The sequence below is a fragment of the Triticum aestivum genome, chromosome 1A (genome assembly GCF_018294505.1).
Source record: "Triticum aestivum cultivar Chinese Spring chromosome 1A, IWGSC CS RefSeq v2.1, whole genome shotgun sequence".
Taxonomy (NCBI): domain Eukaryota; kingdom Viridiplantae; phylum Streptophyta; class Magnoliopsida; order Poales; family Poaceae; genus Triticum; species Triticum aestivum.
Window position 1 is genome coordinate 597,081,784 of NC_057794.1, and position 22,123 is coordinate 597,103,906.

At 48.1% G+C, this 22,123-nt stretch overlaps 1 protein-coding gene across 1 annotated transcript; it reads right to left on the bottom strand.

Annotated features, from left to right (window-relative positions):
- Positions 1 to 5,420: 5,420 nt before the first annotated feature.
- Positions 5,421 to 10,534, bottom strand: LOC123071141 (leucine-rich repeat receptor-like serine/threonine-protein kinase BAM3). The gene is made up of 2 exons (XM_044494641.1): positions 7,519 to 10,534; positions 5,421 to 6,269 (listed from the first exon to the last, which is right to left on the bottom strand). Exons 1-2 carry the CDS (start codon positions 10,253 to 10,255, stop codon positions 5,806 to 5,808), a joined length of 3,201 nt encoding a protein of 1,066 aa, XP_044350576.1. The 5' UTR covers positions 10,256 to 10,534; the 3' UTR covers positions 5,421 to 5,805.
- Positions 10,535 to 22,123: the final 11,589 nt, after the last annotated feature.

Below are 22,123 nucleotides of genomic sequence, written 5' to 3' on the forward strand. Positions count from 1 at the left end.
TGGTGATGAGTTCTTAGAGGGATTTTTCTAGGGTTTGAGAAGCTTAGTATTTCGAGAAGCTTAGTATTTCGTCGGATGAAGAAGAACCGGCACAGAAGTTCATGTCGTTGACGAACAGTCAAAGCGGCCTATTCAATATTCAAAGATCAAGTGGAGATCAGGGCTGCATAAGTTCAAGCGTTGTAACTCGCCGAGATCGCAGGGATGTTTCCGCTGAAGCCAAACTGTTGCGGCAGTCAATCAACGCTGTCGGCAGTTTTCCGTTACGAGATCGGTGGCCATACCGGATTGCTACGATGTATTGAGTCAATGGTCCAACCGGCCAGGTTATTTTTACTCCACGTAGAGAAATCCTAAGCTACAACTCCCGAAAGGTCAATGGTTGATCCTACTACTTTGAGCGTGGAGGCCAAATCAATTCCAAAGGACTCCTATAAAAGCGATTTACCCACGGACTCGGACGCCTCGGTTGACCCGCCCGATTGCCAGCTATGGCCTTGACCCGGAGCGCCTCCGCCGTTTTCTGTGTTAATCCGCCTTCAAGACGTCGCGTGCCTGCTGCCGGTTCACCACATGGCCGGCTGCCGTTGAATTGCCGCCGCCTTGTCGTTTCGCCTCCGTGTCGCCCTTGCCTCGCCCACGTGGCCTTGGTTTACACCGGCTCCGGTTCAGCCGTGCGCAATCGGTTTCGCGCCAAGCCACTGGTCGCCGTCGTCGAGGCCGCGAACGCCGCGGTTCTGCTTTAGTGCGCCTTGTGCTCTGTCGTGTACAACAAGTACGGAGTAACAAATCTTCAGATGCCTACGACTGCAGTCCTTGCACATTAGTTGCAAACAGTGATTATGACATCGGCAGAACGTGGTTCAAGAAAGCAAAACTACTGGTCAATTAGGTGACTATGGATATTATTGCTATTCGTACAATTCTCAAGAGATTTGACAAGTGCATGGTTCGGTTAGTGGTAGATGCAAGCTGAGCACACTAAATGGTTATTCTGCTACTGATCGATGGTTAATAATTATTCAGCAGCACCGGGTGTGAATATTCCTTGAAGACAGCAGCTCTGCAGCTGGGTGGAACAATTGGTGTACCGGGCAAGCTCACGTATACCAGTATATTTTTGAACACGAAGCCGTGTTAAACATCAATAAGTGAAGGATGGAAGGATTTTTTAAAGATCGTTTAGCGGAAAGCACCTGCTTAATAGGCATGTCCGAGATATCAATCTTGTTGGTGGCAGCGTCCTAGGAGTTCCTCATAACAGCGCAAAGATTTTCAGATAGTATCAACGGCATCCAGGCAGGAGTTTTTGACATGCTCTTGACACTTGATGAAGTGGGGCTCATGATGGGGCTGATGTGATACATGCCAAATGACAAAGGAGAAAATTGAAAGTGCCGATTATTGGTCTCTCAAAACACGGTGGATAATAACATGCTACTGATAAACAAGACATTTGGATTTGATACTGCAGTGGAGGCAGTATAAAAGAGTTATCAATTCTGCATATATTGAGGAACATTCTGAATTTCAAGGCATCAGATAAGTGGAGCTGATGGGAAGAAGCAGTAGATTTCTCACAATGCATGCTCCCCTGTTAAATAAACAAGTTGATATTTGCTTAGTACCTGAGCATTGCTAGGTTACCCGCGGGCAGTATATAAGGATCATCAGTCGTCCGCACAAATCAGGTGATATCCGTCTAAATCAATTTTATTAGCATAATATTATTTTCGTCAAAGAAACAATTACTCTGGCCTATATCTTTTTATACAGGACAAGTGCTCACTATAAAAGTGATGCCCTACTGCGGATGGTGCGCGCTAGCTGTTTTACACCGGCATCTGTGTATCACACTGATGAACCGAAACACAAACCGCCACCCCTGCAGTCCGGACAACATCAACAATGCCGCGGCCGACCCTCTTGTCTGTGCTGGCTTATAACCCCGCGGTGGATATTAACTGGCCTGACATATCAGGTGAAGTCCATCCATTATATTTTTATATTAGATATCGCTTTCTTTAAAAAGAGCAATTACTCCGGCTTGCAAAATTATCTAATGCAGGACCCTAAACCGCCATATTAGTGCAAAATTTAAAAGGCCATCAGAAAATTTCCGGCTCACAGTGGTGCTTCCGGTTTATAATCCGGTTTAAGAGGAAACTATCTCTTGCAAAGCTCTGACGCTCTCAATATCTGGTTTAATGTCCGGTTCAAGAAGGATTTATCTCTTGCAATAAGTTAAAAAGGTGCCAAAGAGAACCTGCTGCCATGATGCGCGGTTCAAACATGGGTATCCTGCTTTATTGGCCTAACATATTATTGATCACATGGGGGCTTCTGCTTCATAAAGCGGGGTCTCTGTCTTTCTCATCATGCGCGGTTACACGGAGTGGTTCTGTTTAAAGCGGCCTCCGGTTTACCCCTTGACATTTGTTTTTTATATATCACTGGGGGCCTTGGTCGTGTCCGAACCAACGAACACCCTTTGATAGGCGACAACCACCAGATCATTTGGGGACATGGTCAAGTCTGAACCAGTCACGCCTCTTGGTCGGCCTAAGGCCACAAAATCACTTGGGGGCATGGTCGAACCCGAACCATTGCCACGCCTCTTGATCTGGCATATATGCCACGAATCATTTGGGGACCTGGCTGACTTGAATCATTGTCACTCCTATTGGGGGCCTTGATCCTGTCCGACCATGGTAATACCATCTGATCAGCTCAGTATAGCATATTTTTGCAAACGGTTTTTATCATTGCCTTTGCTTCCATATTTTTTTCATAACTGTTATTTGATTTTTGTTGCGTTTTTTAAACCGACAACGTTTTAATCCGGTTCAACTATCAATTACAAATTGACGGAACACGGTCAAGTCCTAATCCGGGGGCCATCTGCCCGGTTTGATTTTCTATTATCATCCTATTATGGAGTAAACCGGCGTTCATTAACCCGGCTTGACTTTCAATTACAAATTGTCAGTACATGACCAATTATAATCCGGCGATTATTAATCCGGTCTGGTTCGACTACATGTCGCCAGTATTATATATGGATAATCCGGTGTCTATCATAACCCGGTGCGGTTTTATCATAAACCGACACAATATGGAAGGAGTTATCAGTACTCAAGATTGGGATTATCACCCTTACTACAGAAAGTTGGTAAACCAGCGAGGTGATTCAATGTCACAGGTATGATATATTTCATATTTGATTGTTCTTAAGTGCAGCCTTGGTTATAAACCTGGGTTATATGTTGGGCATTATGACCCGTCCGGCGGTAAACCGCCAGGACACTTTAAACTTGTTGTATGCAGAGACAGGTTGAATAAAGCATGATGAGAAATTATCCGGAGTTTATTAAACCGGCCTGGCTTTGGACTATACGTCGCCAGTATATATTTGGATTGCGCCATTGGAATCATGCGCTTATAAATCATTGGGTATATTATTCAAATAGCCAAACATGGCTGGATTTCTATTATGGTTATCAATGACCAGTATTATGATCAAGGTTTTCAAAGTCGCTTTAGCGCAATGGCTATCATATTATCAATGGATATGGTTTATTCTACAATTGAAGGAGTAGTCCCGAGTTGCTGCAGGCTTACAATCCGGCACTTGGGGGCTACATTAGTTAAATTGAGATTACATCAAATATGCAAGTCTCATGTCGCTGCAAGCATGCACCATGACACTTGGGGGCTAATGCAAAGTAATTTTCTGCTCATATTATTGAAGACCCGACTCATCACATTATAATGAGTCGGCCCTTGGGGGCTACCAATTGCTCCTGTCAACAGTTGAAGGTACAAAGCTTTTTATTCATTATATTGAAGAGTCCACTGCTCAGTTGATAAAGCACAAGGCTCTTAACCTTGTGGACGTGGATTCAAGTCCCATGATGAGGGTTACATCATATGATGTTATTTTCATTGAAGTATATATTAAAGTCCCAGCTCAATATTATCTTACTGAGCCGGCCCTTGGGGGCTACACATCATTGCTCAAATCTACATGATTATATTTACAAAGTCCCTGCTCATTATTGCATAAATGACCCGGCCCTTGAGGGCTACACTGGTTGAAGTTTTATGAGTATAAGACAATTACAAGTCCCAGGTTGCTGCAAGCATGACAACCCGGCACTTGGGGGCTACATAGTATGGAGTATTCAGTTTTTACTAGTCACTGGGATGAACAACATGGATTTCTTTGAAAGTGGTAATATTTATACCGAAGCAAAGTCTTAAGCCACCACTTTGTTCTGCTCAAAGACTTGGGGGCTACAGGTATTATATTATTATCGAAGAAATATTTTTAAATTCTCTGATTGAGCAAACTAGGTTGACCCGGCGTCACCAATCATTATGACCCTGTGGCTGCAACCCGGCGTCATTAACAATCATGAACCGGTGTCTGCAACAATCATGACTCGGAATTATCAGTTTATAACCCGACAATGGTGGTAATCATAAACCGGCAAATTTTACATCTTCAAGCCGGCTGGATATCAGTTGAATATTTCAGAGACTAATATTTTTTGTCAAGTCAGAGCATTGAAGGCCAATTCAAATGGATTCTTTATTCTACAAGCAAATCAATTATGAAACTAGTCTATTGACTCGGATTTTCTAGAAGAAGGAAATGACAAGGACTTCAGAATGATCAGATGCCGGTTTACAAGAATTCTTAACCCGGAGCATAATCTGTCAAATTTGTTCTTGTATTTGTTTTACAGGATCAGTTTAACATGGATAAATCCAAATTAAAATGGGGGCTAATGTTGGGGATATACCCCGCGGCGTAAACCGGCCGGAAGTATAACCCGGCCGGACTTGGCGGTTTATCTGAAGAACCCGCTGAGTCTTGACGGTTCACCGGCGACCCGTTTGGACCTGGCGGTTCACGACTCATTGGTAACCCGGTAGGCGGGTCAGAGGAGCGACAAGACCCGGTGGCCCAACGGGCGGTTTATGGAAGGCCGGATCATGCTATGGTGGGCCGGTTTAAGAGAAAAGGTGTGAGGAATATTTACTTTACAAGGAAGACCCGGACTTGTATCCGGTTTGTATTAGAAGGGAGACTAGTCCTAATCCTAATAGGACTCCACATGTAACCCGCCCCTTCAACATATATAAGGAGGGGCAGGGCTCCCCAAAGAGGAACAAGCTACAAGCAAGAAGAAACAATTTTAGGGCTAGACACAAAGAGGAGTGCCGGTTTACAGCGACTCCCTCGTGATGATAATGAGACCTAGCCGTAGGGTTTTTACCGGATGATGTTTCCCTGGGCCCGAAGCTGTCTAAATCCTCGTCTTGTGTGTTGATCCGCCCTGCGTCTCTCATCCCACTCAACCCCTCTCAAGCTACCACATAGATGCGTTGGCCTCGCGACTAAGTCCTGACACTAAGAACATCTGCCGTGACAAATCCACGACAAGTATCTTACATATACATGCAGGAGACAATCTCTCACTCACTGACGTGTTGCGCAGGTCAGACGTACAAGCATGCCTTGATTGCATTTCCTATGGATCTATCGAGGGTCAGACCATGCACAGCCGGCAGGCCGCAGCCATGCATGCGCCGACACAGGAGGGCCATGCACCGAGGACCGGGCCGGGCGACACCGACCCGACACGTTGGCATGCATGCATCCTCATCGTACGGTACAGGTGCATGCATGAATACGTTACGTACATATGGCCGGAGCCGGAGCTGGTCCTGGTCCAGGCCGACCGGCGAGGTGACGTCCGGTCTCCATCACAGCTCCTGCGACATTCATTCGTTCATTCATCGGCCTTCGCATTCACTGTCCGATCCTCCTCCGGCAGCAGCCTCCTCGTCGTGGTGGACGACGCGGACACGAGCAGCAGCAGCAGAAGGATGCATAGGTATGGCGCCTCCTCGGAGGTCGTGCAGGGACGGAGTTGGCGGCAGCTTGGCCTGCTGGAGCATGTGGACGACCTCCCGCATGGTGGGGCGCTCCACGCTCTGCTCCTGCACGCACAACATCCCCACGAACAGCGCCTGCGCCGCCTCCCACGCCGGCACGTCGCCGCCCAGCCGCGGGTCCAGCACCGCCTCCACTCCGCCACCTTGGTCGACCCGGGCGCGCACCCACTGCACCAGGTCCAGGCTGCCGTCCTCGCCCAGGTGCGGGCCCACCGGCCGGTGCCCCGTGATGAGCTCCAGCAAGACCACGCCGAAGCTGTACACGTCGCTCTTCTCGTCCACCTTGAGCGTGTAGGCGTACTCTGCAAATGCCATGCCATACGAGTTGCATTGTCAGTCTCAGTGTCAGTGTACATGCACAGTAGAGTGGTATATTCGTATCGACAAAGGAAGATCACGGAGGAAGGACAAAAACTAGATGATGGAGAGCTGGACTCGTAGGTACCATGGATACATGTGCATTCTCTTCTCTCTGGATCTCTCTAGGATTGTTTCGATCCTCGAAAGCAATTGAACAACGGAAAGCTCGGTCGTCGATTCGATATAAAGGAAAGCAAAGGGAGGGCCGGTCATGCCACGTACTTTACTTTACTACTGTTACTAGGTTCGATCAGTCTTTGCAGTACAAAGCAGAGCAAAAGTGCTACTCCTACTACGTAGTGTAAGTAGCAGGAGCACGTAGTCCTAGCTAAAGCCTAACTAAAGTCTAAAGTAAACTACGCATGACAGAAAAAAGAGTAAAGCAGCTAGACCCGGCCGGATGATCGATGCCGGAGCTGGCTGGTAATTTCCTAGTAGCTGCTGTAGATAGAGAGATACTAGAGAGAGATATGCATGCATGCATGTCATTGTCAGATGAGGATCGATCCGCATGCATGATGCCTGCGTTCCGACCATGCATAAGTAGACGCGATATAAACTTTGTAAAGTAGTAATGCACATGCACGTGTTTGTTGTACTCGCCTCGCTCGCTAATAAGTCTAGAGTATTCTACTGGCAAGCATGCATGTGGGTTGTGATGCAGGAGCTCTTCGTTTGAGGCAGCAAGGGGTACGTCTAGTCATCATCAGATCTTTCTTTCCTTGTCTCTTTCTTTCTTCCTTTCTTTCATCACTCGCTCTCCAACATTCATCCACGGTCCATCCATCCATGGTCCATGGTCCATGAAGCGATGCATCAAAAGAATTTCGACCAACTCAACAGAGCCGAGTCACAGTAGACAGAGAAAGAAACAAAGACTCGGCAGCATCTATCTATGAATCTATCTATGTGACCGTCACGTCACCAGCTTGTGTTGCATGCCTTCCCCTCAAAAAAAAAAAAAGCTTGTGTTGCATGCATGCCCAACGGACTCGACCAACATAGTAAGTACATTGGACGCAGCAGCACCCATGGACACGACGCGTACCGAACGTAGGACTAGACTACAGTAGAATCGAGGCACCTTCACCATGCAAATTTGATCGACAAGTGAGCATTCAAATTCAAACAGTGGAAAGTTCAAAAAATAATAATTCAAAAAGTGGTAGCAGTAGAACGTGTGGCACGTACCTGGCGCGATGTAGCCGTAGGATCCGGCGATGGCGGACATGCACTCGGACGCGGCGCCATGCCCATGCCGGAGGTACTTGGCCAGCCCGAAGTCCGCCACGTGGGCCTCCATCCCTTCATCCAGCAGGATGTTGTTGGACTTGACGTCCCGGTGCAGGATCGCCGGCGAGCAGTCGTGGTGCAGGTAGCACAGCCCCATCGCCGCCTCCGTCGCCACCCGCAGCCGCGTCGCCCACGCCATCACGTTCCCGTCGCCACCTTCCCCATGCAGCACGTCCCCCAGGCTCCCCTCAGCCATGTACTCGTACACCAGCAGGTTGCTCCTCCCGTCGCCCGACGAGCAGATGGCCAGCAGCCGCACGATGTGCCGGTGCCGGATCCGCCCCAGCGTCCGCACCTCCGCCGAGAACCCGCCGTCGTCCCCGGGCCCACCAGCCGCCGCGATGCGCTTCACCGCCACCGCCTCCCCGCCGGGCATCGTGCCGCGGTACACCGTGCCGGCCCCGCCCCGCCCCACCACCTGGTTCTCCTTCACGCACTGCACCACGTCCGACCACCCGAACGACACCTTCTGCTGGAACGCCGTCATCCGCCACCCGCCGCTGCCCCGCTGCCGCCGCCTCCGCTGCATCGCCGACCGTGTCGTCGCCACCGCCGCTGCTGCGAACGCCACCGAGCACGCCAGCAGCCCCAGCGCCGCCGCCAGCTTCAGCCGCCCCACCGACGACGTCGACGCGGGCTGCTTGTCGCCGCCGCCGTCCGGCCAGACCCGCGGCCCGGACATGGACGTCAGGTTGCACGGGTTGGACGACGCGATCGTCGTCCCGCACAGCCGCGGGTTGCCGGCGAACGACGTCGCGTTCAAGTAGGCGAACTGCCCGCTCTGCGGCACCACGCCCGACAGGTCGTTGTGGGACAAGTCGGCCGCGGTCAGGCTCTTCATCCCGCCCATCTCCGCCGGGACGCCGCCGTCCAGCTTGTTCCACGACACGTTCAGGTAGTTGAGCACCTTGATCTCCGCCAGCCGCGCCCCCGGGATCGCGCCCGTCAGCTGGTTCACGCTCAGGTCCAGGAACGTCAGCGACGTGCACTCGCCGATCTCGCCGGGCACCTCGCCGGTCAGGTTGTTGCCGCTCAGGTCCAGCTTCAGCAGCCGCTTCAGCCGACCGACCTCCGGCGGGATCCCGCCGGCGAGCTGGTTGCCGCTGAGGAGAAGCGTCTGCAGCGACGAGAAGCTGCCGATGGACGACGGCAGCGAGCCGTTGAACCTGTTGCTCGACAGGTTCAGCAGCGACAGCATCTTCCTCTCCTTGGCCGGGATGCCGTCGTCCTCTGGAAGATGGCCGGTGAGGTAGTTGCTCTGCAGCTCGACTGTGGTGAGCGCCGGCAGGTAGAGGAAGCCGCGCGGGAGCTCGCCGGTGAGGTAGTTGTTGCTGATGCGCACCCGCGTGAGCGTCGGGCAGTCGCCGAGCCCCTCCGGCACCGGGCCGAAGAGGAAGTTGTTGAGGAGGATGAGGATCTGGAGCTGGCCGCGCGCGCACAGCCACCGCGGCACCTCCCCGGTCAGCCGGTTCGTCGACAGGTCCACCTCCTGGAGCGGCGCCGCGCGGCCGAGCGCCGCCGGGATGGAGCCCGTGAAGTTGTTCTGCCACAGCTTGAGCACCTGGAGGTGCTCCAGGTCGCCGAGGAACTCCGGGACGCCGCCGCGGAAACGGTTGATGAACATGTTGACGAGCCTGAGCTCCCGGAGCGCGGCGAGCTGCGGCGGGACCTCGCCCGTGAGCGCGTTGTTGGAGACGTCGAGGAAGCGGAGGGCGGTGAGGTTGCCGAGCTCCGGCGGGATGGTGCCGTTGAGCTGGTTGGTCTGGAGGTAGAGCGTGTCGAGCCTGGTGAGCGCGCCGAGCGACGGCGGGATGGCGCCCTGCAGGCCGCAGCTGGCGAGGTCGAGGTGGACGAGGCTGGATAGCCGGCCGAGCTCGGCGGGGATGCCGCCGTCGAACTGGTTGAAGTAGCCGAGGAAGAGCTGGCGGAGCGCGGTGAGGTTGCCGAGCTCGGGAGGGATGGCGCCGGTGAGGCTGTTGCCGGCTACAGAGAGGAACTGGACGGCCTCCAGCGATCCGAAGCTGCGCGGGATGGTGGCGGAGAAGAAGTTGCCGCCGAGGTCGAGGTGCACGAGCGCCCTGGCCGGCAGCTTACTGGCGTCCGGGAGCGGGCCGGCGAGGTCGTTGTCGTAGAGGTCGAGCACCTGGAGCGCGGGCATCGCGGAGAGGTCGAGGCGCTGCAGGGTGCCGTTGAACTGGTTGTTGGAGAGGTTGAGATGGCGGAGGTCCGTTAGCGCGGCGAGGGCGGGGGGCAGGTCGCCGGCGAGCGCGTTGTTGGAGAGGGAGAGGAAGCGGAGGCCGGTGAGGTTGGCGACGGCCGGGGAGAGCGCGCCGGAGAGGTTGTGCGCGGAGAGGTCGAGCGAGACGACGGTGGTGCCGCGGGCGTCGCAGGCGACGGCCGGCCAGGAGCGGCACAGGGCGGCGTGGTTGGCGAGCGTCCAGGAGGCGTGCAGCGCCGGCGGCGAGGAGGTGAAGGAGCCCTTGATGGCGACCAGGGCGGCGGCCTGCTGCTGCGTCCAGTCGGAGTCGGGGTCGGGGTCGGGGTTGGGGGTGGAGGCCGTGGCGACGGCGAGGTGATCGAGGCGGCAGAGCAAGACAAGCACTAGTGGCAGCAGTGGGAGGACGGATGCCGCCATGCGATGGATGGATGGATGGATGGAATGATGGTTGCTCTGCCGCTCCGCTCTGCTCTGCTCTTGGGAGGGAGCGGGAGGTTGTGTGCGTAATGATGAAGACGACTGGGTGGCAGCTCAGGCCTCCATGGATGGATGCTTTTGCTTTCCCTGTGGCTGTGGAAATGGCAATGGCGATGGGGTTTGGGCTTTGGGCTTTCATGCAGTGCAACGTTGCTTTCTCTTCTTTTGGAGGCGAAAGCAAAAGCAACCGAAAGCCATCGAGTGCTCTGTCTCTGTCCTCAGTCCCTCACTCTCTGCTCTGGGAATGTTTCAGCTCAGTCTTGGTCAGCAGCACTGGATTTCGTGCTACAAGAATTAGTTAGTTAGTTGCTCAAAAATCAACAACGAATTTTCTTTTTCAGCCTTTGCTAAGTCTTGGTAGACTTAACTGTTAAATCTAAGCCGATACTATATCCGTAAGATCTTATGTTGAGATCCGTGTAAAAAATTTTTTTCTCTCTACCATGTTATGTCATTTGATTGAGACTTGGTTAAATCTCAGTCGACTTTGACCTAGCCATACCTTTTCTTTTTTTTGACAAAAGATGGATGTGCTTTTTACGAGTGTTTTCTACTCCTTCTTTCTTTATAAAAATATATAATTTCTTTTGTAAACATGGTTGAAACACATATACTTTGGCAAGCGATTAGTCACGTCAACATGGTCCTTGGATGAAATTCCAGCGCCCCGAAAAATTGGCACAACTTTAAGGAGCAAAAAAGCTAACAAATGTGGGATATGTGATCCCTTTTTCTCACCAGATCTTACATCTTTTCTAGGGAATGCTTACGACTTTTCTAAAAAGTAGTTCATTATTTTCCCTCTAATTTTTATTTAACGAATACTCTCCATATCTTATATACCTGAATCGTGGCGGAGCTATGCGCAAACAAAACTGTGCTAGCAATGAAAACATGGGGTTCACTTTTTTCTTTCCTTCGAAGAAAGAAAGTGCAACTCGCCACCGCTGCCCTTCGGCGGCGACCTCGGTCGTCGATACTGAGGGGGGTCGTCGGATCCACGCATGTGGATCGTTTTTAGACTCTTGTAGTTTAGGTTTATAGGTTGCATCATCGTGGCTTCGGCGGCGGTAATGGCTGCGCTGAATAAAGATTCTCCAGATTCTACTCCGATGAGGCGACCGGTCCTATGGCCAGGCATAGATTTGGAAATCAGTCTGTTCAAACAATGTTGGCGTGACGGTGGCATGCTCATGGTGGACCTATGTACTCGAGCTTCGCCATTGCGACGATGTTTGCTCCAACGCCGACGCGGAGCTTGGGAGGTAGTCCGGGAGCGGATGCAAATTGTGCTCTGCATCGGCGGCAACTAGAATATGGTGGATTGTGTGCTGCGTTCATGGTTCATGGATGGCAGGTAAGGCTTTCTCCTTTGACGTCTTAGTTGTGTGGGGGTGGCAGATCTGGAGTTCGATGATGTGTCCGGGGTGTTGCTCGAGTATGATTCTTCAACAGTAATGGTTTAGTCTTTGACGAGCCACCTTGGAGGTCCGTAAAGCTGCATATCAGCGATGGAGCTGCGTCGAGCTCAGGTGTTAAGGTGATATGTCATTTTTTTTCTTTGGTGGCTGTTGTGGTGGTGCGAGAGATAGGTGATGGGCATCAGTGTCAAGCTCAGAGGATTTTTCAGTATTATTTGTAATTTTACTTCTTGGCTGGTCTTTCTTTATGCGAAGGTTAGCATTTTGCTATCTTTTCAGTTTTGCCAGATCGTCTGTATGTAAATTGTACTATGATCCTTATGATATAAATAAGGCATATATTACCATGCAAAAGAAAAATGACATGTCCAGGCCATGACAAAAACACTAGGAATGACGGTAAATTTAGCCCAAGAAGGTAACATTTTCGGCCTCCACTAGCTTAGCCAATCTAGTCCGCGCGCCCAACTTGTTGTCCGTAGCTCCATCGTGTTTCTAAATAGTTCATCATCACTAACTCAATTATATTAAGTTATTAACATGCACTTATGCCAAGTCACCATGCCACCAGGCGTGCCCCATTAATTTCAAATTCACCCAACACCCAACTATGACAACTCACCATGCAATCATGCACGGAAAAAATCCACCTTAAGATGCACCATGCATGCTACTCATATTCAATAAAATATTCTTCAACTACATAATAGTCAAGTATAATAAATTATATGTATTTTAGTTTTTGTTCCCATATTGCTAATCCAAATACTAAAGTTTCATGCTACTAAAACTTACTCCCTCCAGTCCTTTTTACTCTGCATATAAGAATTATCTGAAGTCAAACTTCGTAAAGTTTGACCATATTTATATTAAAAAATATCAACATCTACAATGTTAAAGTTATACAATATAAAAATTTAAGTCACGGCGCATCTAATGATAATGATTTCACATTGTGAATGTTTCTAATTTTTTCTATAAAATTGGTCAAACTTCACGAGGTTTGACTTGAGAGAAATTTTATATGCGAACTAAAAAGGACCGGAGGGAGTACAGAAATAACTACGTCCAATTACCGCCACAACGCACGGGTTATCTCTAGTATACCAGTAATGCTACACCTACGGATTTCTTATAATGGATTTGTGATTACCATGTGGTATGGTGTAAGTTGGTTCGTTGTCATCGGAGCAAACAATTAATTTTCAAGTCCGCAGTATTGAGTCCATAAGGTTTTGCGCATAGTTTTAGCAGTTCTGCCATTGATACACACAAAAGCAAATCTAAACTCGGTCCTAAGGGCATCTACAATGCATACGCTTAAAACGGGCGCTAGGATTCCATTCCTGGTACTACCTCCATCTCGGTGAATAAGTCATTTACGTAGTTTCTATAATAATATGTTATATATCATGAAAACTATATCACTAGATTTCTATAATGATTTAGTTTCTAAATACATATTTTTTATCACATATAATACATATTTAGATAGTTAAATCGTCAATCTAGAACTACGCAAATGATTTATTCACCTAGACGGAGGAGGTAGTAGTTTCGTTTCGATCCTGCCCGACCCCAGGATTTAGGCTGGCATGGATGCCAATCGAGTCGTCGAGCGCTTCGGTGCTTCTTTTTTCACGAGCCTTTTGTTTTTGGCAGCGGGCGCTAGCAGATGCCCAACAAATCCCATGAACTCAACGAATTTAGCTGATTTTTAGCGTCGCGATTGGGTTGGCTGCCTTGGACAGAACGATTCCTTGTCACTCCGCCTTGACTGCTCTAGTTTCGCCAGATCCCTTCTTCCCTGATTCTTCTCCACGAAAAATCCCCATTTTTAGGTTCAGAAACTCCTGGAAGCCTGAGGTCCAAATCAGATACGCAAGTCATTTTCTCTACCGCTTTACCGCCGCCGGCGGCGATCTTGCCTCGCTACCATCAAATCGACACCACATTCTTCATCCTCTGCTGCATCATACTCCATCTACCATCACTTTCAGTTCTGGTCAGGGCTACTCATCCCCATTTTGTGGATCTGTTGCGACAGCCAAGAAGTCGCCCTTTACCTTCCTACTCCTTGCCGCCCCAAGTCCCTCTCGCCAACCTTATCCTGCAGGGCTTCGCTCCCCTGCTGGGATCATCGGAGGTCCTCCCGGTTTGTCTCCTGTGGTATACTCCTCATATCAAGTTGGTGCCAACAATCTGGTGATAGGAGGGCGAGATTAGCAATATGGAACGGCACCTCCTTCAGACTATGGCAGGTTTTGTGATTTTGTGTTGGAATTGCCGAGGATTGGGGACAGATTCCACAGTTGGCGAGCTGCGCTGGTTGGTGCAGAGCTATCGCCCATCTCTCCTTTTCTTGTGTGAGACAAAGATGGCAGATAAAAGGGTGAGAAACTTCATGTGGTCACTGGGATTTTCAAATTCTTATGCAGTAAGTAGTGAGGGCCAAAGTGGAGGCTTACGTTTGTTTTGGCTATCATCAGTCGATGTTTCTTTGAAGGCGTTTAACAATAGATGCATAGACGTTCATGTCAAGCCTGATCAAGGACCAGTCTGGAGGGCGACTTTTGTGTATGGAGAACCAAGAAGAGAAAATAGATGCCAATTTTGGGATTTTATCCGTTTTATGCGAGCGCAGTGGGATGGTCCATGGATCTGCTGTGGGGATTTCAACGAGGTGTTAAGCCACGACGAACATCAAGGCCTTCGAGATAGAACAGATAGGCAAATCAATGACTTCCAACAGTGCTTAGCTGATTGTGGCCTCATCGACTTGGGTTATTCCGGTCCTAAATATACTTGGTCTAATCGCCAGGACTCTCACCGCCATGTCAAAGCCCGACTAGACAGAGCTGTAGCTAACATTGAGTTCTCTAATATTTTTGAGGACTTTTTGGTTGAGAATGTCATCACTACTACCTCGGATCACCATGCTGTCCATATTGCTCTTAATAAGGGGAAGATTCCTTATGACAGGGGAAAGACTTCTAATGATCATTGTCCTGTGCAGCAAGGTTTCAAATTCGAAGCTATGTGGCTGAGAGCTCCTGACTACCGGGAGGTCTTAGAGAAGGCTTGGGCAGAAGGTAGGGGTAATCTGCCTTTATCACTGCAATCAACCTGGTCCAATCTGAATCGAGTGGCAGCTTCCCTTAAACAATGGGATAGAGAATCTTTTGGCTCTGTGAGATCCAATATCCGGAAGTTGGAAAGGCGTCTTAAATGTCTAAGGTCGACCCCTGTCTCTGATGCATCGATTATGGAGGAACGCTCATTGGAGAGACAATTAGGTGAACTTTTTGAGCGAGAAGAAATCATGGCTAGGCAACGTTCTCGGGTGGACTGGCTCCAGGAAGGTGACCGGAATACTGCATTTTTTCATGCTCGGGCATCGGCACGTCGACGTACGAATAGAATTAATTCTCTCACTCATACTGATGGTTCAATTACTGAAGACCAGGAGGAGATAAAAGGTATGGTGCACAGTTTTTATGATAATCTTTTTACTACTGAACAGTCTGCTTCGCTGGATGCAGTTCTTCAGTCTATTCCGTGCAAAGTGGATGACTCCATGAATGCTGAGCTTTGCAAGCCTTATACGGACGACGAAATAAAATTTGCCTTGTTTCAAATGGGGCCAACAAAGGCACCAGGACCTGATGGTTTTCCTGCACTTTTCTACCAAACTCACTGGGATTTCTTAAGGGAAGATATTTGTCATGCTGTCAGATGCTTTTTGAATGGAATGCCAATTCCTGATGGTTTTTCAGACTCTGTAATTGTCCTAATTCCAAAAGTTGCAAGGCCAAAACACCTAAACAACTTCAGACCAATAAGCCTATGCAATGTCCTCTACAAGATAGCTTCAAAAGTATTGGCTAATAGGCTCAAGATTATCTTGCCAGCAATCATCTCTGAGCATCAAAGTGCTTTTGTTCCGGTAAGCTAATCACTGACAACGCCCTGATTGCCTTCGAATGTCTTCATACAATTCGACAACAAAGATCGAAGAGACCATACTTTGCCCTCAAGATCGACATGACTAAAGCGTATGATCGCGTGGAGTGGTCCTATTTACAGGGATGCCTTAGCAGATTGGGTTTTGCGCCGGAGTGGATTGGCACGGTGATGAGATGTGTAACCTCTGTTCGTTATGCTGTCCGAGTTAACGAAGAACTCACTAATGCTGTGATTCCTACAAGGGGCATTCGGCAGGGAGACCCAATCAGCCCTTACCTGTTCCTTCTATGCATCGAAGGCTTGTCCAGTGTGCTTTTGCACAAGGAGTCGCGTGGTGAGCTACAAGGTATTCGAAATGGTCGTCAAGGCCCTCCTATCTCGCACCTCCTTTTTGCCGACGATAGCATCTTCTTTGCTAGAAGTGATCAGCGTAGTGTCCTCTCCCTGAAGGAGGCTTTGCATTTATATTGTGATGGTTCAGGCCAGAAAGTTAACCTTCAAAAATCATCAATCTTCTTTGGTACTCATTGCTCCGACGATACTAAGCAAAAGGTAATGAGAATTTTGGGGGTCACAAATGAATCATTCCACGATACATATCTTGGAATGCCTACTCATGTGGGAAGGTCGCCAGCCAAGACATTCAAATTCCTAAATGACAAAGTTTGGCAGCGCATCATTAGTTTGTCAGATCGACCCCCTTCTCGAGCAGGAAAAGAAGTTTTGCTGAAATCCGTGGTTCAAGCTATTCCGACATATATTATGAGCTGTTTCCTAATACCCATTTCTATATGTGAAGGGATGAGACAAGTTGTTGCTGATTATTGGTGGGGTAGAGAAGATGGTAAGAGGAAACTTCACTGGCGTTCATGGGATTGGTTATCCACACCAAAAAAGCTTGGTGGACTAGGTTTCTGTGATTTTCCGCTCTTCAACCAAGCTACGCTTGGTAGACAATGTTGGAGGCTTCTTACTGAGCCAGATTCTCTTTGTGCTCGGGTTCTCAAAGGACGCTATTTTCCTTCCTGTGATTTTTGGGATGCGCCCAAGCCTAGATCGTCATCCTATACTTGGAGAAGTATTCTCTATGGCCGAGAGCTTGTTAAGGCTGGTGTTCGTTGGGGAATTGCTAATGGCCAAAAGGTTAAAATCATGACAGATCACTGGATTCCCGGACGACCACCGCATATGTTGCAAACTCTATTTCCAATTCCAGAATATGCTAAAGTGTGTTCTCTCATGGATGGACATGGTCATTGGAACGAAGAAAATGTCAGAGCTTTCTTCCCAGAGGAAACTGTTGAACTCATATTACAAACACAGATTAGCAGCCATGGAGGAGAGGATTTTGTGTATTGGCCTCATACTCGCTTTGGACTATATATTGTCTGTTCAGCATACAATCTTGCTTGATCTTCGGATTTCTTTTTATCACACAGTAAGAATGGCCGTGGACTCTCGTCAAGTAAGGAAGTTGAGGACAAATATTGGAAGGCAATCTGGGCAATCAAGGCCCCAAACAAAATGAACATAGTGCTCTGGAGGTTCGCACACAACTGTCTCCCATCTGGACTTCAGTTACGCCATCGGAATATCCCCACAAATCCTGCTTGTGTGCATTGTGGGAGAGACGAGAGTATTGAGCATTGTTTGTTGTTCTGTCAATTTGCTTCCGAGGTTTGGAACAAGGTCAAAAAACGGTTCGACATCCACCTATGTCGCAAGAACTTCCACTCAACAAAACAGTGGCTATTCGATTTCATTGACAGAGCATCACCGGAGCAGTCCACTGTTTTGGCAATCACTGTATGGCATTTTTGGGAAGCGAGGAATGCGGTAAGGAATGGTGAAGGTAATATCCATCCACACAGCGTGTTGCCTCAAAGATCCATGCTTATGTTGATTTGGTTCTGCTGCATCTCTTTAAGACTGTTGCGGGGCACAGTCATGAGACACCCTCAAGTTCATCGGTTAAATGGTCTCCGCCGCCGCCCGGATCAGTCCTTATTAACGTCGACGCAGCTATCTTCTCAAACCTGCACAAACTGGGAATTGGCATCCTGATTCGGAACCACAAAGGTGAATGCTTGGTCACCTGCACCGAGCCACTTAAAGGGATGGTACAACCAGAACTTGCTGAAAGCTGGGCGCTCCGTCAAGCTGTGATTCTCGCCTGTGATGAGGGACTGACCTTTGTCATTTTCGCTTCTGATTGGCTCTCCTTAGTACAACGAGTGAACTCTTCATCCATAGACAGGTCTGAAGTGGGTGTAGTAGTGTCAGATATTAAGCGTTTGGTTGCTTGTTTTTCTTCTGTTTCCTTCTGCCATGTCAAGAGGTCGTTGAATGCTGCTGCTCACATACTAGCTAGGGCTTGTGAGTTTGCTAGTTCAAAAGTTGTGTACTATTCTACTCCAGAATGTATCAGGCAAACTTTTTGTACTGATGTATACTAATTAATATAATGCAGCATTCTCTCTCTCAAAAAAATAGTCTGAGCATCCATGCAGGCGCCCCTGCATTGGAGATGCCCTAAATGAACCAAATTCTGGCCACACCTCTGATGTATTAACAATAGTGTGTGTTGATACCTATGTTTCATACATAAATTGTGGGAGTTAAATGATTAAAACCACCACATTAAAGGCATAGTCATCACAAAACGGGTTCTATGTTTTTTTTTGGCAAAACACCGCATCTACTGTAAACTTTTGACATAAAATACTAATGGGCGGATTTGAGCGTTTTGAGCACATTTCAAATAGGTGGGGGCTATCCATCTTTGTTCAGTTGGCTATTCGTCTGCATATGCTGCGCTGAGGTGGACATAGGACCCACATGTAAGGTCGGTTTTCTTCCCCTCTCTCTCTCTCTCTCTCTCTCTCTCTCTCTCCCAACACCCCTATCCCTCAAAAAATGGGTTGAACTCCCCTAAAATTCACTATAGCAAATAAAGATTTAGAAGAATATATACTCAAATTGCCAAATCAAATAATCTTCTTGATCTTTAACACTAGAGTTAGCTTTTTGTTTTGCGACTCCAGATCATACCATTATTCCATAAGGTCAGGAGAAAAACTCCTCCTAAAAGTACACATAATTTGTTCTCCATCCCATAGATCAGAGGCAGTTTTATTCTTCTCATTTACTAAAAAAATACAAATCCCAGAACTTCCCTTGCACCCCTACTGATTCTGCACTGGATGTTGTTGTTGGGAAGGAGCAATCCACCCATTGTTTGTGGGAAACACTGGAGGTGGATGATATTGGGGAAAAGGGTCAGGCTACCCACATTGTGAAATACTCCCTCCGTAAAGAAATATAAGAGCGTTTGCGTTTAAATGCTTTTATATTTCTTTATGGTGGGAGTATTTCTTTTGGAGGCATCAAAAAATAAGAGGGGAAATGTCCTGGGGTTATCTCCTTTGCAGCCACAACCACGAGAATTCCTAAAAGGGGCAAGAGCCCCGTTACTGATAGTGATGATGGTTGATGCATAGAAAAAAAAAACCGCGTCCTCGCCGTCGCATGGGTTTTCCATCCCAACCTACATTTTGAATAACGTCTTACATTCATAAGACGGCTAATGCAATTGAGGAGCCCGAACAAACTTGTGAAGGTGAAGCACACATAATCCCCCAAGGTTGAGGTTGTTTGTTTGTTGGGCGGCACATGGCCTTCCAAATAATTTTACATTCTGCACTTGCACTTTTATCTATTCGGGACCAAAGAACTCTGCTCAATTTTGTTGATGTTGTGCATGGCAGCGGGCAGGATGACTAGCGAAGTGGCATGGTACCGGTCAAACAAAAAATCCAAATAGTAAAGCTTGTTCTTTTACATACAGTATGAACATCTAGTTTTGTCAGTTTTGGCAAGTAGAGCGACAAGTCGACCAAGGAAAACAGCCGCATGCATGCAGCGCCACGCTTTGCTTCTGGCCCGACAGGTCACCAGCCTATCCTAGCTCCTCCTAGTACTATAGCTGCGGGCCAGCGGTACACAATTCCAAGCTACATAGAGCCGGAGCCTAAGATTATTTATAGACATGTAGAACACTTTTATATGTACCCATCCAGAGAAAATTGCAATTGTGTGAAATACATCTTATGCGGCAGTGCAAGTGTGGCACATGGGTCGCCGAAATTTACGACCGCAATACCGCCAAAGACCTTAGAGGAGTAAACGGCTGAGTAAACCTTAGTAGAGTATTTTTATTCCTCTAAGTTTCGGTCATTTCTAGCCGACACATATAATTTTTTTGGTTTTGCCAAATTGTTCCAATTCTAGTTACATTGCAAATATTAGCACACATATAAAAATCAGAGATAATAATTAAGGTTCACACAATTCACGAATATTACAAACTTATAGTTTACAAACCAAATTATTCAAATTCAAACACATCGCAGGGTTCAAATTAAGTAAACAGAATGATAAAAGCACAACTACGAAGTGCTATGGAGATGCCACTGACCCTCAACAAGATCATCTTGGAGTTGGGTATGAACTTCTTGGTGCTCGATCTTTTGTGATGCGCTTCGAGGAATCTTTGGATCCTATTTGCATGCTCTGGCTCAACAAGATTCCCATTGGTGATGTATCAAAAGTTCTCAGGCATGTCTCTCTCATCTTCAATGATCATGTTACGCAAGATGATGAAACAAGTTATGATTTCCCATAGATCCTTGGAGTTCCAATACTCGGCAAGGCCACAAATAATAGCAAAGCGCTTCTAAAGCACAATGAAAGCTCTCTCCACATCCTTCCTAGTCTTTCCTCGTCTACGCATATTTTTGATCTTATATGACTTGGCTAATTGCCGGCGTGTTTTAGCGTGTGCGTGAGCTGGTTTTAGTTGTGTGCATCTTAGATATGCAAAGAACAGATGTGTGCTTGTTTTTTGAGCAAATAAAATCCACCCTTTGTTGAAAAACATCCTTCCTAGTTGGCTCTTGACATGTTGCAAACTGAGATCTTTTCTTACCTTTTGGACGCGATTATTTTGACAAATGTGGCCCATGAAGGATAGATGTCATTCACAAGGTAGTAACCCATCATGTACTCACAACCATTGACAATATAGTTGCAAGGAGGAACATCTCTAGCAACAAGCCTAGCAAACAATGGTGATCTCGACAAGCCTAGCAAACAATGGTGATCTCGACAACACATTTAGGTAATTGTGAGAGCCAGGCAATCCAAAGAGTGAATGTCGGATCCATAGATCCTCTGATGCAACAGCCTCAAGAATGATTGTTGGATCGATGCAGTGGCCTTTGTACTGACCTTTCCACCTTGCAGGACAGTTCTTCCAGGTCCAGTGCATGTAGTCAACTAATCTAAGCATCGACCATCCTCTTTCTTCATTCGCTTCCATAAGCCTCTCGGTGTCTTCCTTGTTGGGTGCCCTCAAGTACTCCGGCCCAAAGGTATCAATCATGGCTTTTGTGAACCTTCGAACAGTCTCCAAGATTGTACCTTCTCAATGCGGACATAGTCGTCAATTGCATCGCCCAAGCATCCATATGCCACAACTCAAACAACCGCAATACACTTAATCAAAGGGCTCGAAGTTATCTCTCCGCATGCATTCCTTCTAAGATTGAACCAATCATCGTGCTTTTCCACAAATTTTGCAATGGTGAGAAAGAGACTTGCGTGCATCCAAAAGCGGCGGCAAAAATACTTCTCCGGATAGGACGGATTGGGGTCAAAATAATCTCTCATAATCTTAGCATGGCCCTCCGCTCTATCACGGTTGAGTTGTATACAGCGGACAAACTGCGATCTCCTCCTCGGCCGCCAAATATCATCGTTGAAAAGCATGCCAACCACAATTTCTAGGTCATCATCTTCTTCTTCCTCCTTGGATGATGATGAGTCCTCGAAGATCATCTCTCTTCGTCTTTTCATCTTTAAGAAACAATTCGGTCAAACTCAATTGGCCCAAACAAAATGAAACAAAAAAAGCTTACCTAAGCAAACCGTCAAACACTTGCAAGGACGTGGAGGTTTAACGGTCGGCCGACAACATGTTGAGCTGAAACTTGCAGGCAACGAGGCATGGAGATGACCTGCAAAGGTGCATAAGCACGGTGAGATGCCGGTTAGCCAAGGAGGAAGAAGATTCGAGGCGGTTCCCGTCGAATCGTCGATGTGGCAATGTCAGCGACGTTTCAGCTCAACTCCGGTGATGGCGACAGTCGGCGACCGACTCAGACTACGGGTGAAGGGCAGAGAGGGCCTATGGAGTCGGCGAGGTAGTGGTGGAGGTAGTGGATAGTCACTGACAGTTGCGCTAGCGACGGAGTAGTGGGAAGGGGGGTGGGGTGGGGGTCGAAAAGTGGCAGCGACTTTTATTCGAGCTGCCCGGAGGTCAAGTATTTTTAGGCGTCCGCACGACCTAGGAGTAAAAATA